Source organism: Amblyomma americanum, chromosome 11 (genome assembly GCF_052857255.1).
Source record: "Amblyomma americanum isolate KBUSLIRL-KWMA chromosome 11, ASM5285725v1, whole genome shotgun sequence".
NCBI lineage: Eukaryota > Metazoa > Arthropoda > Arachnida > Ixodida > Ixodidae > Amblyomma > Amblyomma americanum.
In genome coordinates, this window is record NC_135507.1 from 22,123,389 (window position 1) to 22,141,458 (window position 18,070).

At 50.5% G+C, this 18,070-nt stretch overlaps 1 protein-coding gene across 3 annotated transcripts in view; it reads right to left on the reverse strand.

Annotated features, from left to right (window-relative positions):
* The window catches only part of LOC144110652 (uncharacterized), a 45,745-nt gene that overhangs the window by 5,920 nt on the left and 21,755 nt on the right, over positions 1–18,070 (reverse strand). For all 3 annotated transcript variants that reach the window (XR_013309889.1, XM_077643701.1, XM_077643702.1), the window contains exon 4: positions 11,100–11,180. Coding sequence is in view for 2 of the 3 variants with exons in the window: in XM_077643701.1 (XP_077499827.1) it covers positions 11,100–11,180 (81 nt within the window). In the remaining variant the exon portion in view is untranslated. The remainder of the gene's footprint in view (positions 1–11,099; positions 11,181–18,070) is intronic.

Here is an 18,070-nt window from a genome sequence, read left to right on the forward strand (position 1 = left end):
AGAAGTGGAAATTGAAGTGGATGCTACTCTATATTAAAAATGTCTAATTACTGTCTGGCAGGTGAGATTTGTATCAGTCTGTGGACGTACACAGCTTCTCCCAACGTGCAATCGCGATGGCTTTCGCTGATCATGGTTTTTAGCATCGGCTCCGCAAATATCATCTACAGCGTAACAAAACCGCTGCGTAATAGAGCGCCTTAGACAGCAAGCTTTCCGTAGCGCCAAAAAAATCAGATGCTTAAAATTCAATGTTCTTCGTTACCGGGTCGCGTTCGCATCACCTATACTCAACACTCATATAGCGACCAAGTTTCTAATTAGCATACTCATGATTCATCATGCACGCATCAGCACATGTCTCTAAGACAGTTAAAGTCAAAGATCGCAACACATTCGCTAGGTTCACCTTTATTCAAAGACCGCAACGCATTCGCTAGGTACGCCTTTATTCAGCTTGAGCCAACAAGCCTTCGATTTCCACCCAGACCTGAACTTTTAAGCTAAATTCCATTCTTTTGGTTACAAGAACCTACCTGAGAAATTTAGCGTCAATCCGAAGATTCGTTGACGCGCTCCTGAATTTTATCCTTGCTTCCATCGCGACTTTGAGCTCACAACTAACGACGCAGGCTTTACACGGGACCCTCAACACTATCGCGTTAAAATCTCCAGACAGCCCCGAGTAATCCATGAACTGGCAGAGGCGGAAAACGGACGCATTGCGGGCAAATTTCAGACGGAGGGCGGAGCTTCTGGGCTGCCCGAAAAAGAAAACAACTGAAAGCTGGACAAGACTACCGGCAAGTCAGCAAATAGTTCGGCGCTGAAAATCGAATACGCTCAGTGATTTCATTAAGCCCGGTGGCATGTGAAATTCAGCTGCGACTGAAAGTGCGATGTGACCTCTAAATCCAGGCTGTGATTCAGTTTGGGAGGGAGATGGTGAGCGGCAGGTACCAGAAACTTAATATCATGTATGTCCCTGATAGATCCCACGGATGTCCCGCGTGGACATCAAAGAGATTTTCTTCGGTCACTCCGCAAGCGGCCACATAGTTATGCGTGGAGCGCCTCAGTACTATTTTCTTACTTTCCAGCTATATTTTACCTCATCTGATATGCGTGGTATATCCCAGGGACGTAACTTTTCTCACTGGTACATGGCTCAAATAATTCGCTCAAGTGGGAAGCTGATCCTAAGCACGAATGATGGCTGTCAGCGAGCAAGAAGGACCCTTCTACATCTACTTCTAGCATGTGACAGATTGCAAAGAAGGGAATTTCAAAATTGATCACCATTGAACACAACAAAAGATATGCAAGCTTGCAATTCAATAAGTGGACCATGCAGAAAAATCAGACACAAAACTGGCTAGCATGCTAACAGATTGATTAGACAACTTTTATTTCATCATAAAAGGCGTTTACTCTCCTTTGTTGACATGGGGCACTCCGTTGATGTTATCAAAGCACATTAACCGTTTAGTAATAAAAAGTTGGCAATACTTTTTCCTCTCGCTAGAGATTTTTGATGCCCAATCGAGTGACGCGTCTATGCGAGTTGGCGACGACTCACCTTCCCAATCTCAGGCGGCCCGCCTCAGCGAGATGCATATTCCACCGCAGACGGATACAGCGGGAGCGTATTGGACTACACACTTAACAATTTCTCACCTATAAGGGTGCAAATCAGCTGTCCCCCAGCAAACACCATTTTGGGTGCTAAAAAGGGTGCAGACAGATATCGGCAGCCTTCAGGATGGGTGTACAGCATGAAAGTTTAGAGGGCGCGCATCACTCCAAGGCTTTTGCTTCATGGGTGGATAAACGTGGAGCACCCTTCCAACATGCATTCGTAGAGGTGTTATGAAAAAATAGTACCCTTTAATGAGGGTGCAACCATTACATCCTCTAAAGTATCAATAAGTGCACCCTTCCTTAAGGGTGCTGATATCTGCACCCTTGTTTAGCACTCAACAATTGGAGATGGGTGTTCGTCTGGGGACAGCTGATTTACACCCTAATGGATGAGAAATTGTTTAGTGTGTACAAGATTTTCTCCGTGGTGCCTCTATGCCAGCTGCTCCTTCCTGAGCCTGTATCGTACCCATACAAGAAGACCGAAACGTCGTTGTGTTTACTATTTTTTAAGCTCCTCTTATTTATCTCCCTTTCGTTCGAGTTAGGGAGGCAAGCACCATTTACAAATGGGGTCGGCAGGCGTGCTCCGCAAAGTGGTAAAGGGAGTGGCTCAGCTGTGACACGAGGCGTGTCCTGCACGCATTTCGTGTCGTTGGCATCGTCCGCGCCCATGCACTCCCTTCTGACGAGCGAGACACCCAAACATGCTCCAAAGGAAAGTTTATTCTCTCCCTCTCCTTGTGACCGCATTGCCAGGTCACGTCATGAACCTGACAAACAACAGCGCACCTGCCGTCAGGTCAGTCAACCCAAAGGCCATCCAGGGTGGCCCCGTCACTGGCTGAGAACAGTGTGAAGGCGATCAATATTTTAGGCTTAATTCGCTCGGATAGAGCGCCCAACATCAGCCTGAATTTGCGAGAGAGCTGAACTAGATGTGAGCACAGCTGACCTCTAGGTTCCCTTGGTTCCCTCGCTTGCATGCTCGCTTCATTATCTAGCGCTGTTTTCGCGGAGGAAGCAGTCGCCTGCACACCAGGAAGGACCAATAGATACCAGGAAGTACTTATGGGCCCTCTATGGGCAAGGCGAAACTGATCGACATCGTATTGATGCCGACTGTATACGCGCGTAATTGCCGTCTCTTGTGGTGTTGGGATTGAAGCAGCATTCCGAGGAGACCAGACATGCTCGACTCCACACGGACGTTAACGCGGATAGATTAGTGCGTGAGCGGCGTCGGCCCGCAGTAAACACCCCTTACACGCGAGAAAAACTGATTGAGAGTGGCAGTCTGTGCTATAATTGGTTCACTTGTAGCAGCGGAAGAAGCAACCAACGAGGACGTTGCGCTGCTTTTTTTTGATAGCGGCCAGAACAACTGAGATTTCGGTCTTCCGGCAGCCGGGGCCAGCCTCACAAGGCAGTTTGGCGACGGCCCTCCCCCTCTACCCCTATATTTTTTTAGGGCTGTGGGGGGGGGGGGGGGGGTGTTGGAGAAGGGACAGGTCGCGCTTCTGTACTGCCAAGCCCATTTTGCCTAGGAATAAATGTTAGCCTGATAGATTAGTGAGCTTTTTTTCATGATTAGTGAGCTGCGGATTATTTTCGACTACCTGGGAGTAAATTATGCGGGCGAACACCAATTGTTCGTTCACACCACAGCTAAATTGCGCTTAAATTCCATTTTTAAGTATTTATTAGTCTGCGATTTCAACGCGAAAGTAGGCAAGAAGCAGGCCGGAGACCAGGCGGCAGGCGACTATGGCATAGGTTCCAGGAATAGCGGTTGTTATTAGTGGATTTCGCAGACAAAGATAATTTACGGACTATGAATGCCTTCTTCCGGAAACGAAGAAACAGCAAGAGGACGTGGAAGAGTCCCAATGGCGAGACTATAGACCACCGTGCTATAGACTTCATACTGTGCGCTCACCCTGGCATCGTGCAGGGTGTGGATGTACTCAAAAAGGTGCGTTATAGCGACCACAGAATGCATTTGTCTATAAGCAAGTATAAGTGTAACGGAGTCGATTCGAAGAGAAGGAAAGCGTAGCAGGTGGCGCCAGAAAGTTAGGTGGGCGGATGATGATAATGATGGACGAAAGAAATGCAGTGCGCCAACAAGGCTCCCGTACATATCCGTATTCACCCACGTAATTTGTATTCCCGGTTTAATGAAGTATATTTCTTCACTAACAGAATATGCGGATGATTTGTATTCGCTGCGGCTGACTTGTAACAGTATAAACTGCTAAGCGACGACTGACGCAGTAGGAAACTTCATGTATAAGAATAGGACATCCACAAGCGATTGCAGTTAAGTTGGCCTATGTGCGATAATGCGTCGGCGAATACAAACCCTAGTAGGCTTGCTTATTGTCGATAGATGCGCACAAGACAGCTGTTACAGAAACAGATATGCAGCGTATAGTTTTATAATTAAGTCAAACCTCGTTATAACGAAACGGTTTATATCAAAATAATGGACATAGCGAAGGAATGACGATTCCCCTTGGGAAAGTCTCAATACGGGCTATAACGAACTTACGGCGATAACGAAGTAATCGCTGGGACCCAGCAACTTCATTATAACGAGGTTCGACTCTATGGTTCGTGGGGGTTCGACGTCCCAAAGCGACTCAGGCTATGAGGAACGCCGTAGTGAAGGGCTCCGGAAATTTTCGACCACCTGGGGTTCTTTAACGTGCACTGACGTCGCACAGTATACGGGCCTCTAGAACTCCGCCTCCAACGCCGCGGCCAGGATTGACCCCGCGTCTTTCGGGTCAGCAGCCGAGCTCCATAACCACTTAGCCACCTCGGTGGCTGAGGCTCAACTGTAGTTTTTAATTTACCATACTAACTATCGTACCATACGCAGCGTCAAACATTGACAGTGATCTTAACGTAATTTGTTAGGGGATTTAAATGACCACTGCAGGCTTAAGGCGGCTGTGAAGAGTCCCAGTGTCTCAGCGCGTTATGTAACTCGCTGAGCCTTCATTTTTACCTTGCCGTTTTCACGCCGTTACGCCACCTGCCAGCGAGAAGTTCCACGGCACATATATCTTGCGGTTGCAACGTCGCGTGTGCAGCCGTAGTGTCGAACAATAGCTTATTCAAGAAGAGAGTGAAAAAGAAAAAGACTTTTCCTGGCGAGATGGCCGGAAATCCTCCGCTTCAAAAACACGTTTCCCTCACAATGGAGGGGAACGGAGCTCGCTGCTCAGGCTCCCTGTGCGCAGGAGACAAAGTAATAGCGACGGGCCTCCGCAGAAGCGGACACAGCGGGACTCGACACAGAAGCAAGCGCTACGCCCGACTGCGAAAGAGCAATTACATCTCACGGCTGCGATTCGCTCGGCGCGTGCGCGACACAATGGCGCGGCCCGGTTGACTGCGCGGTGCTGCTGCGCGAGGCTGCTGCGCGGGGGTGGTCACGTAAGGCTTCGCCCTCTTGAGGACCCGGCAGGACACCCAGCCGCAGCGGAGGAAGGAGAAAAATACGGGGAAGGCGCGTCGCGCGGCAGTTTTGAACGCTTGTGAATGGTGCAAATCAGAGAACGGCCCTTCCATCTAAAATGCCGCAGTTGCTCAGTGGTTAGAGCGCTCGGCTATTGAGCCAGAGTACCCGGGTTGGAACCCGGCCACGGCGGCCGCGTTTCGATGGAGGCGAAACGCGAAAAGGCGCCCGCGTGATGTGCGATGTCAGTGCACGTTAAAGATCCCCAGCTGGTCGAAATTATTCCGGATCGAGCCCTCCACTACGGCACCTCTTTCTTCCTATCTTCTCTCAGTCCCTCCTTTAACCCCCTTCCTTAAGGCGCGGTTCGGGTGTCCACCGAAATGTGAGACAGATACTGCGCCATTTCCTTTCCTGCCAATTTGCCAATGTAAATCCGTATGATCGAAGCTTCAATCAATGCGGCATAGCTTCTCTGCACACAGTGATCAGGCTGGCGCGTTCCACTAAACGTTAACGCAATGAAACACGGATGTTCCGATCGCCCTGCGCATGCGCTGTAGATGCGAACGGGGTGTGGTATAGCGGTAGAGGCAGGGGTACGCGCTATGATAAAAGGTACCCAAGCATAGCGCGCACCGTTACCGCGAAGCGCCACTGCGTATGCGCAGATCTCCCTGAGGTCGCCAGATGGCGCCACGTCCCCGTCAACAGGGTGAAAGTGCTCAAAGCCTGCCGCGTTGGTACCAACCAGTCAGCGCGTGCGCAAAGGCGGGGCGCTGTAAACTAAGTGGTAGCATTACGCACTACGCTAAACGTAACGGCGCGCAGTAGGCGGTAAAAGTGTCTGAACGACGCTGAACTTGTGCGTCCACGCCACCTGATGTGTATCACTTTGTTTTTACAATTCGGGGATGCCTCACCAATGACTGTTAGCGCTTAAAAATAAGCTCCGTGTAGATGTAGGCCATTAAAAGAGTAGAAAACTGAGCTAGTTGGTTCATTCTTCTTGGTGGGAACAGCCGAAAAAACCAGAACGCAGACACAGAAAGGAACACACAGAACGTAGACGAGGCTGACTGTCAACTCGTCTACGTTCTACGTTCTGTGTGTTCCTTTCTGTGTCTGCGTTTTGGTTTTTTCGGCTGTTCCCACCAAGTAGATGTAGGCCACTCCAGCGCGCGCTCTGTGAATGAGAACTTGCGCGCCTCGGGGAAGCCTAGCTGGTAGTGGTTCAGGATTGATTGGGGTACATTCGCGAAGTCGGCGTCGGTCCACCTGGAGGTCTGCAGCCTTCTGTTCGATGGGGTCGGGATCCGATGACGCTTCTAATGGGACTGAGACGTCCGGGTCGGAGCGGATGTTTTCCTACTCGCTCGTGGGCAGACAGCACCGTTGCCGTGGCTACCATGTGTCCGGCACTCAGTCGACTCGTACCTCGACTTGCTTGGTGGTGAGAAGTTCTTCACACAGCCTGCCTGCACGAGGCGTCTTGCCTAACCGGATAAGGGCTTCTCGACAACCCGTGTACACTCATCTTGCAGGGGACGAGTATTCGATGCAAGTGCTGCGTTATTTTCATTTGACGCCCAGTTTTTCTTCCCGCGAAGCACAACCCTTTGTTCTGAACGACCGCCGACAGTGAAGGGAGAGTGAAGCAGCGTTGGGACTCCGCCGGATTACCCGCTATGTGGAGCAACAGAACGCGGCAGCGGAAGCCGTGCCGATGGCTGATAGCCTTTCATTCCCGACCGGCGTCTCTATATTCAGCAGCGATTGCCGGAGACACGCTATAGCTATGCTGAGTCGATAACACGCCCAGTTCAGTGCATACGCACAGACTGCACTTACTTCGTCGCTCGACACGTGTCGCAGGAGGTCACAAATTTTTATTACGAATCCGCCGGCGCTGGTGGCGTGCGAGATGAGGATTGATTGAAAAGGTAGTGACGTCACACTTGGAGCGGAGGATTTGAAGTGATTAAAGCATCGCATAAATTGAAAATATATGGTTGCAACAAGACTCGAACGTCATCATAACATAGGAGGGTCCATCGGGACGTCATCGTTTGGTAGAAACCCAGTTTCGGTGTCGGTTTCCTGGTTTTTACATTCTTTAATTACCTCAACTTAGTATTCTGAAAAACGGTTTTTTTCCCGGGTTCGAACCCGACCGCGGCGGCTGCGTTTTTATGGAGGAAAAACGCTAAGGCGCCCGTGTGCTGTGCGATGTCAGTGCACGTTAAAGATCCCCAGGTGGTCGAAATTATTCCGGAGCCCTCCACTACGGCACCTCTTCTTCCTTTCTTCTTTCACTCCCTCCTTTATCACTTCCCTTACGGCGCGGTTCAGGTGTCCAACGATATATGAGACAGATACTGCGCCATTTCCTTTCCCCAAAAACCAATTATTATTATTATTATTATTATTATTATTGTTCCTGAGCGAAGGGACCCTAAGGAAAGTAATGCGATTATAAACTCAAAAGTTTTAAAGAAAGCCCGGAATTCGCTTTTAAATCATGGATTAAGCGAATAAACCGTAGTGTGGGGCAGGTACGACTACAGATTGATGATTGAGCCCACACCTGCTCGGGCTACACGACGCTGCCGGTGATCCGCACTATTTTCCCGACGTAAGGTCAAAAGGTCATTTGTACAGGGATCAGCGCACAGGCAAGCCGACTTAGAGAGTTCGCTGCACTGTCTTCGTGTCGAGTGCTCTCTGCAGCGAATGTCACTGAAGTTCTTCGTGTGACATTGAGCGAATGACACTAAAGGCGAGTGACATTCGTTGAAAATGACACTAAACCTGACCGCTTTACAGTGGTTAGGAGAAGCGTACGCTGCGCTTGCTTTCTCGAGAGCTTCGGGGCTTGCCTACGCGCCGGAAATTGTGCAACAATATTCAGTCCAGCGGTGCGACTGCGCTTACGTTGCAGCAATGTCTCTGCAACCTTCCACTCGAACAGGCAAGCGCGTGTATTCGGCTCCTTCGTGAAGAAATTTCTAGTTAGCATGTTTGTGTACCGCGCCGTCGGCGTCCTGTTTACGTTAGGTTAAGATTACACGGGCGGTGGCTGAAGCGCTGGTTGAGGTCCCGTCCTCTTCCCTGGTAGACCGAATTAAGGGACACGCAGCGTTCCATAGTGTGCTTCATGATCCGTTTTCGTTTAGTGTATTCTCTTTAGGCTTATTTTAAATGTGTATCTGTATATTCGTCTACCGGTTTGGTTTATGAGGGTATAGCGTCCCAAAGCGACTCAGGCTATGAAGGACGCCGTAGGGAAGGGCTCCGGAAATTTCGAACATCTGGGATTCTTTAACGTGCACTGACATCGCACAGTACGTGGGTATATTCGTCTAATATCGATGCGTTTAAGTCGTCTATAAATTCTTCCGTGACCCGTCAATAATGCGTTCTTCCGTGGCCTTCAGCCATTGAGTCTCGGCAGATTTCACTCAACCCGCTTCGTAAACTGTAAACGTCGGTCTAACCTCCGTGACTATAGTGAGCCAAGGATCGCGTTGGCGATTCTATTCATCAGCAGCGGAGATGTCTCAGAGCAGCGTATAGAAATAATACAGTGTTGAGGGCAAAGTTTAGGGAGCGCAGTCGCGACGTAAGATGTGAAACTGAAAGAAATAGGTAGAGAGCATGACCTGTTTGTAGAAATTCGCTGGAAAACACGATCGTCTGACGTACGCTAGGCTTAGCGTCTACTACACATGTATGTAGTAATACTTGTGGAATTTCTGACCCGAAAGCGTGTTCATGTCTCTCCAATATTGCTCTCGCACTGTAAACAGAAATGGGCAAAAAGGGACTAAGCTGTCCTCTATAGCTCTTTTTCTACCATACAGGAATATTCGTGTTCAGAGTGCAGAACATCCGGATAAGGCGGCTTTCATGACTGCATGGCTCGGCGCAGATCGGCTGCCCCTTGGCATCTCTGCAAAGGTCGTTCACCTTACGGTCCGTGACTTTAACGTGGAAGGACCGATCTACCGCAGCGGTGGCCTAGTGGTTGAGCATCCGCCTTGCAAGCGGGATGTGCGGAGTTCGATCCCCAGGTCCGCTGGGCACCCGCCGATGATACAGTGGGTACAAGCTTCCCCCTGGTCTGGTGTTCTGCTTATCAGAGGCGAAATGCTTGGGAAATGGGTCTGACCCCGCCTTGAGTAGTCGAAAAATACCTTGTGCCATGGCGCTCTTTGGCCGCAGATGCCCTCGCGCCATAAAAATCCATAATCATAAGCATCAACGTCGAAGGATCATAAGCTGCTTTCGCTTCCCTACTATCAGAACGGAAGTATCAGTAGTAGTAGTACTATCAGCACTATTACGGATCAGTAGTCCAATGTGTTTCGGGCTTGGAGGGAGAAAAACTCGACAGTGGAGATGCCTTGAGGTCACTTTTTGAGAGGCGGGAAGAGAAGTGCCCGTCCATTGCAACCGGCTGCCATTTCTGACCGTTTACGGGAGCGCCCGGACAAGACTGCCGCCGCTACACGTCCGGGCGTGGAGGAAGGGAAGCATCCGGGCAAGTTTTCTTATTTTAGCCACAGTTTCTTTTTTAATTGTCACCGGATCTTGCCGCCGGGAAACGGCACAGGTGCGCTGTTGCCGTACAAACTATAACGTAGTTTTAGGGTCGATGCTAAGAGCAGCGGCGCAAGATGGCGTGGAGAACCACGTGATAATTCCGCAAAGTTTTTCTCCCGGGGCTGTTATCGGAAGAGCCTCTCCTCTCCTACTTCCTCCATGGTTTCAGGCAATCCTCCTTTCATAACGGGTTTTCAATTAAGAGAGTAATTGCTCATTAGCACCCATTACATCACAGCCAAGTGGCTATGAAGAAAAGCTGCACAACTTTCGAAGTATCATTGAAGTTGAAGAAATGAGTGTAATTAACTTCTTGATTAATATTGCAGAGAGCGAGAGGCTACGTAAAGAAAAAGTTGACACTCCGTACTTAGGCAGGCGGCCTAAAAATAGCAGGCCTACAGTGGTATTGCTGTAGCAGAGCAAAGGCTGCACATCTAAATTTCGGGCTGCGTGGCAGAGCCTTGCGAAAATCTGCTTTGTTTTGTTTATTTTCTGTTTTTCAGTTCGCGTGGTACGGTCTTTACGGCGAAGCCAGTGAAACGGGTGCGTTTAACAGCACGAGATTGATTAAGCAGTGGGGACCCCAAACTTTTGGTTGCATGTTTTTTTTGTTTTTTTTTTCAATGGTGTGCAACACAATACGACACAATAGTACACATGAATTATCCCGTGGAGTTCACCTATGCGAGCGAAGTATTTAATAATTGAATTTATTCTCATGTTTCGGTTCCAACAGCCGAAACATCACATACCCAACAATTCTGGACAAAACATTTTTGAGCGGAGAACCGTTTATGTACGCATTTTTTTCATATAATAAAAGATTTCACTATAACAATCAATACCCGCAGATCACCCGACGGCAGGCTTCCATTTTTCTTCTTTAACGTTTTTTCTATCATCAAAGCCACTCCCCATTGGTTTTCTATATGGCAGGCTTAACTATTTCCATAACATATAATTATTTCCATAGCCGTATCTTACAATTTTCCAATTTTCAAAATTTTTGTCCGAGAATGTTGGACATGCGTGAGAAAAGGTTGAATGAAGTGTTATTAACCGAGTTTAGGCGAGTTCTACATCTTTAACGTGCACTGACATCGCACAACACAGCACACGGGCGCCTTTGCGTTTCGCCTTCATTAATTGCTAATTAGATAAAACAATAAAAATAGAACAAAAATAAATAATAAAAATAAAACAAACAAAGACAGAAAAATGCAACGCCTACAGGTGCCGTTTAAAAAAGCGCGTTCTAGAAAGTTCAATGCTTTCGCATTCCTGCACGTAAGCAGACTTAAGTGTCCTCAGAATTTTTTATGTGGCAGATGTCATTTAATACCTAATGTTATAAGATTTAGTATTTGAGGCAGTGGCTTACCGCGGCCTTTGTCGTCGGTAGAGTCGTCGGCACCGGCGGCATTGCGTGTGTTCGATGCTGTCATCGGGTAGCGTCTGCGTCCTGCAACACAAGCCAGCAAAACCGTTGGAAGGCAATGGTCGCACGCTGGGCACCGTGTGAATACTAATAATAATAATAATAATAATAATAATAATAATAATAATAATAATAATAATAATAATAATAATAATAATAATAATAGGTTTTGAGGGGAAAGTAAATGGCGCAGTATCTGTCTCATCTATCGTTGGACACCTGAACCGCGCCATAAGGGAAGGGATAAAGAAGGGAGTAAAAGAAGAAAGGAATAAAGAGGTGCCGTAGTGGAGGGCTCCGGAATAATTTCGAACACCTGGGGATCTTTAACGTGCACTGACATCGCACAGCACGCAGGCGCCTTAGCGTTTTTCCTCCATAAAAACGCAGCCGCCGCGGTCGGATTCGAACCCGGGAACTCCGGATCAGTAGTCGAGCGTCCTAACCACTGAGCCACCGCGGCGGGTCCACCGTGCGGAGGACGTTTGGTGTGAATGCCGGCCGCGCCGTTAATCGCGGCCAAGCGACGCGCAATAAGGGATTGCACGCTTATGAGCTCAGACTGCAGGCGTCCCATCAAAATCAAGACACCGCTGAGGTTGTTGGCATGCTGATGAGTGACAATGAGGCCGCCCAGAGTAGCGCCCCCGGAAAACTCGTTGCGCTAGTCTGGTAGAGTTGGTATCTCAACACCGTAAATGAAAACAGTGCTAGTTGGTGTACGTTTCTAATGTAAAATCCAACAGTGCAAACTAAAGACACACCGTAGAACACACACTCCCATCACGATCAAAGTCCGTGCCGTCTATGTATTCTGCGCTGTCTGGTTTGCGATGTTGGATGTGACATGAGTGCCGTAGTCCCCTGCTTAGGTCCTAGACTCCGATGATTTTGAGGAAAGGAAGGGCGCATAACTGGCTCCCTGGGTCAGTGGACGCCTCAGTCGCGCTTTGAGGTACGTGGCGGTGGTGAGAGAGAGAGAGATGTGGGCTGCATGCATTAGCGCTGACAGCGTTGTGGCAGAAATGTGGCACTGCAGCAATAGGCGCAGCGTTCATTGGGTGACAAACCTCTCGCGATCTACCATTAACTGCCACCTGCCAGGGTGGGCGTTCTGCCTATCCAGTGTGCGGAACGCACTCAACGTTACACACGACAAGCCGCGTCTAATTGCCTGATACACCACAGCTTTGGCTCTAACCAGGTTCAGCAGTAGTTAAACCGCAGTTAATTTTTTTTAATCCATGGCTCCTTAACAAAATATGGAAATCCTGGTAGCATAAAAATGAAAAATTTATGCAGTTAACTATGCAGTTAACTTATGCAAGGCTATGAAAGACGCCGTAGTGAAGGGCTCCGGAGATTTCGACCACCTGGGGTTCTTTAACGTGCACTGACATCGCGCCTCTAGAATTTCGCCTCCATCGAAATTCGACCGCCGCGGCCGGGATCGAACCCGCGTCTTCCGGACCAGCAGCCGAGCGCCGTAACCATTGTTGCATTTGGGTTGCAAGCCCCAAGGGTAGCGTTGGCCTGGCGGCCTGGGGCAAAGCTGGAAACATCCGAAGGTCCCGGCAAAGGAAGAGTCGACTGGCAACAGAACAACTTGTTTATTCTGGCATCTCAAAGAGCAGCCGGTCAGGGCGACCACGTTACTCGAAGGAAGAAATCGGAGTCTCTCGTTGGCGTCCGGGGCAGCCCCCTTTATACCCTCGGATTCGAGGGCAAGAGGGAACGGCTTGGGAAGAGTCATCCGATACGGCGACGCTTGAACATGTTCAGGCGTGACGGGCGCGTCCGCCTGGCCGGCGCCGGTCAGACCTCCTCGCCTCCCAGTTGCGGAGCTTCTCTCCCCGGCTGCCGCGCTTTGACAAGCGTGGGCACCAGCATGCACACACACACACACACGCACGCACGACGACACGAGGCACTGAAACCTGCCTGGACGCGCTTGGCGGGAGGCGTTGCGGCCGCGATGAACGAAGCCGCGGCGTCCGTTGCATCCGCGCCGGCTATACCGCGCGTTGTAGGCGAGACGTAACAGACCGCCCCGCCGGGAGAAGGAGATCCCGATGGTCAGGGGACTGCATCCGCTGTCCAGAGGGATGTCGCTCGATGATGCTTGTAAACGAAACCGGTCGTCCCTCGACGTTGCTTGAGCGCAGCGCACAGAGAAGGCCTCGTTCTCAGGTTCAGGATCACACAGGGCACTGCAAAGTCACTTCAGGAGAGTTGCCATTTTTGTGCTCGTTCCCAGCAAGCGTTAGAACTACGCCGAAACGCAACCGCTCAGTCAGCAAGCACGAGACAACCCTCACTAAGCTCTGCCAGGCTCTTTCCCCTTTTATACTACTGCCTAGTTCCATACAGTAGTCAAGCAGCACTCAGAACGCGTCCACAAATTGGAAAATTGCACAAGAAAGCACATAATCACTTTGAAACACTAAACAAAAGCAATATGTTAAAAATCCTGCCTCAGGAAGAAAACATCAGTAACCAACAACTTTGAGGCGGATTCCTACGTTAGGGGCTTCGACTTAAGCCATCGGCGTTACCGTTGAGACTCCCCTTTTTGTAACGCACCTCAAAGGAATATTGTTGCAAAGCGAGGCTCCAGCGCAGGAGGCGGCCATTTTTGGGAGAGATGTTCTGCAGCCATTGGAGAGGGCAGTGATCCGTCTCAATGATAAACCTCGAGCCGGCTAGGTAGCATGACAATTTCTGAACGGCCCACACGAGACACGCACACTCTTTCTCGGTGGCGCTGTACGCCTGCTCACGACAGGTCAGCTTACGACTAGCATACAGGACGGGGTGTTCCACTTCTCCATTGTCCCTTTGGCACAGTACAACGCCCATGCCTCGCTCACTAGCATCGCACTGAACAACGAACCCTTTTGTGTAGTCTGGCGATCGTAGCACAGGCTGGCTTGTTAGGGCGCTCTTTAGGGCGCTGAAAGCTCTTTCCTTGGTCTCGCCCCAGACGACTGTTTGGGGCTCTGTTTTTCTTAGAGCATCCGTCAGGGGAGCCGCGATATCGGAGTACCTGGGGATGTACCTCTGATAGTAGCCGGCGACACCCAAGAACGACCGAATATCGGTCTTCGTGCGCGGTTGCGGGAAGTCTCGCACAGCGGCCACCTTTATTTCAGAGGGGCGGCGACGACCCTGTCCAATCACGTGACCGAGGTAGACAACCTCGGCCTGTGCTAATTGGCACTTGGGAGCCTTGACTGTCAAGCCCGCTTCGCGCAGGCGGGTTAGCACTGCCCGCAAGTGTGCCATATGCTCAGACCAGGATGCGGAGAATATCGCTACGTCGTCTAAATACGGTAAAGCGAATTCTTCCTGTCCCCGCAACACTTTGTCCATGAGGCTTGAAAAGCAGTATGGCGCGTTCTTCAAACCAAAACTCAAAACTTTAGGACGGAATGTTCCCATTGGTGAAATGAACGCCGCATACCTACTAGCCTCTTCTGTAAGTGGAACCTGCCAATAACCCCTGACAAGATCTAGGGTGGAAATAAACTGAGCGCTACTAACTTTCTCAAGGCGCTCCTCGATGTTAGGGATCGGATAAATTTGATCCTTAGTGATAGAATTAAGCCTGCGGTAGTCGACGCAAGGACGAGGTTCCTTGCCCGGTACCTCAACTAAAATCAAAGGGGAGGTATAATCACTCTCACCCGCCTCAATAACACCGAGCTGTAGCATTTTCTTTACCTCAGCCTCCATAATATCGCGCTGGCGGGGTGACACCCGGTACGCCTTGGATCGTACTGGCTCTGGGGAGGTAAGTTCTATATCATGCGTAAGGACAGAAGTCCTACCAGGCCTCTCAGAGAACTGACCTTGAAACTCTTGTAAGAGTTGGTGTAGTTCGGTTTTCTGCTCAGGCGACAGCGGTGCTTTAATGATTAAGTCACTAATGACCTGATCAGTGTCTTCCCTGTTCGTCACTGAGCCTAGTCCTGGAAGCTCGACCGGAAGCTCTTCTAACTTTCCCTTGTCGGGCATTTCCTCTCCAGTACCTGGTGCCTTCAACGCTACAGGCTCAATTTTATTCAGTTCGGACGTGCTCTGAATATCCGCTTGCTGCGCCTCCGACCCTTTCTCATTGTTCGACAACGTCGGCCCCGCAACCACCGCCTTTGCAGCGAGCTCCCGAACTCTCGGTCTGGTTAAGGCCTGAACGCTAGCCTCACCAAACAAAAGCCCCTTCTCGCGCAGGAGGTGATCGGACCTGTTCGAAAATAGGTACGGGTACTGGGGGGGCAGCCTAGATGACACTACGGCCTCCGTCTCAAGTGCTCCGAAAGGTCCTTCAATAAGCACTTTTGCTACGGGCAAACACACGCTATGAGCTTCCACGGCTTGCTTGATCCATGCGCACTCGCCCGTGAACATATCGGGTTCTACGTAAGAGGGGTGAACTACATCCATTGTAGCTGCAGAATCACGAAGCACTCGGCACTCTTTCCCGTTCACGAGGAAGTCTCGCATGTAAGGCTCGAGAAGCTTCATGTTCTCGTCAGTGCTACATAATGACAAACACACGACTTCTCTTTTTGTTTCTGGACACTGCGCCGAAAAGTGACCCGGCTTCTGGCACGTATAACACACGCGCGCTTGCCTCGCCTCGAACCGCTTTCTGCGTTCGGCTTCGGCTGCCGCCGTCTCCTTACGTTCGGTCGGACTGCTTTCACTCGCATCCGCACTACGCGTGTCCCCCCTTGCTCTCATGGGTGTGAACTTCGGCCTCTCAGACTTGGAGCCAAATTCACCCTTTTGACCGTCCTTAGCTCCGCGAGCCCGACGCGTCACAAACTCCTCGGCTAGCTCGGCGGCTTTAGCCACTGTACTAACGTCTGGCCTATCCAAGACCCAGTACCGCACGTTCTCAGGTAACCGACTATAAAACTGTTCCAGCCCGAAACACTGCAGAATTTTCTCGTGGTCACCAAACGCTTTCTCTTCTTTGAGCCACTCCTGCATGTTTGACATAAGCCTGTAGGCAAACTCTGTATATGACTCATTTCTGCCTTTTTCATTTTCCCGAAACTTCCGACGGAACGCCTCCGCTGACAGCCTGTACTTTTTAAGCAGACTCGATTTCACTTGGTCGAAATCCTCTGCCTCCTCTCTCTTCAAGCGAGCGACTACGTCGGCCGCCTCGGCGGGTAACAAAGTGAGCAAGCGCTGTGGCCACGTTTCCCGAGAGAACCCCTGCTTCTCGCACGTTCGCTCAAAGTTAACCAGGAACAAACCAATGTCCTCTCCAAGCTTAAACGGCCGCATCAGGTCAGTCATTTTGAACGATACCCGTTCTCCTGCACCGTGTGCCTGACTTCCATTACGAGCGCGTTCCATCTCTACCTCGAGACGCTTCATTTCCAAAGCGTGTTGACGGTCGCGCTCGTCTTTCTCTTTTTCTTTTTGTTCTTTACGTTCTCGCTCGTCTTTCTCTTTTTGCTCCCTCTCCTCAATGGTCTCAAGGCATTCCGACAGCTCGTCATCCTCAGCCTCCAACTCAAGAATAGCCCTTAGCAGTTCTGGTTTTCTGAGTTTGTCTGAGACATTCAGACCCAGCTCTCTTGCAAGCTCCAGCAATTTCGGTTTGCGCAACGACTTCAAATCCATGGCTGCTCCGAATGCTGCTTTCTCTACTGCCTACTATTGTCTTGCCGCAAACTAACCCGGCAGCAACGACAACACAATTACCAGCTCTGTTTCTGACACTAACAAAAGCCTGGCAAAACTCAGAAGAAGAAAGTCCCGCACTCACCAAACCTCGCAGCCACGAATTCAGCGCAGTCGTTCCGCTGCAGGCAACCAGTCATCACACAGGGCTCGTTGCACTGCTCCCGGATGGTCGTTGAGCTGCTCAGCATACAGTTGACCGCATATCTTCGCTGCTGGCCTCCGTTGTCGCGATCTCACCGCTGGCAACCAGTTGTTGCATCTGGGTTGCAAGCCCCAAGGGTAGCGTTGGCCTGGCGGCCTGGGGCAAAGCTGGAAACATCCGAAGGTCCCGGCAAAGGAAGAGTCGACTGGCAACAGAACAACTTGTTTATTCTGGCATCTCAAAGAGCAGCCGGTCAGGGCGACCACGTTACTCGAAGGAAGAAATCGGAGTCTCTCGTTGGCGTCCGGGGCAGCCCCCTTTATACCCTCGGATTCGAGGGCAAGAGGGAACGGCTTGGGAAGAGTCATCCGATACGGCGACGCTTGAACATGTTCAGGCGTGACGGGCGCGTCCGCCTGGCCGGCGCCGGTCAGACCTCCTCGCCTCCCAGTTGCGGAGCTTCTCTCCCCGGCTGCCGTGCTTTGACAAGCGTGGGCACCAGCATGCACACACACACACACGCACGCACGACGACACGAGGCACTGAAACCTGCCTGGACGCGCTTGGCGGGAGGCGTTGCGGCCGCGATGAACGAAGCCGCGGCGTCCGTTGCATCCGCGCCGGCTATACCGCGCGTTGTAGGCGAGACGTAACACCATCCAGCCACCGCGGCGGCTGCAGACTGAATTTGTATTCGGCTATAACGTTAGTGTAAGGCAGCATTACCACAGCGAACGTTCATGTCTGCCGAAAATTATTAAATAGAACGAAAAGGTGCTGGGGGTGGTGGTGGTTTCATTTCGCGTATTTCCTCTCGCTGTCAGGTACACAAGGAACTAATCACTCATGGGTATCCACCCAAGTGCAGGCATACGGCTGCAAAGGTAAGCTATAAAGCTTTCTCAGAAACTTCGTAGTCGAATAAAAATTCGTCCTGGTCCGGGGTTCGAACCCTGACCAGCGCTTCGCCGGAGCAGCCGCTTTACCAACTGAGCTAACCGGGACGGCAGGCTTATGGTAGGGCGAGAGCGAATTCATCAATAGCTAGTAGGAGGCTTGCCTACGTCT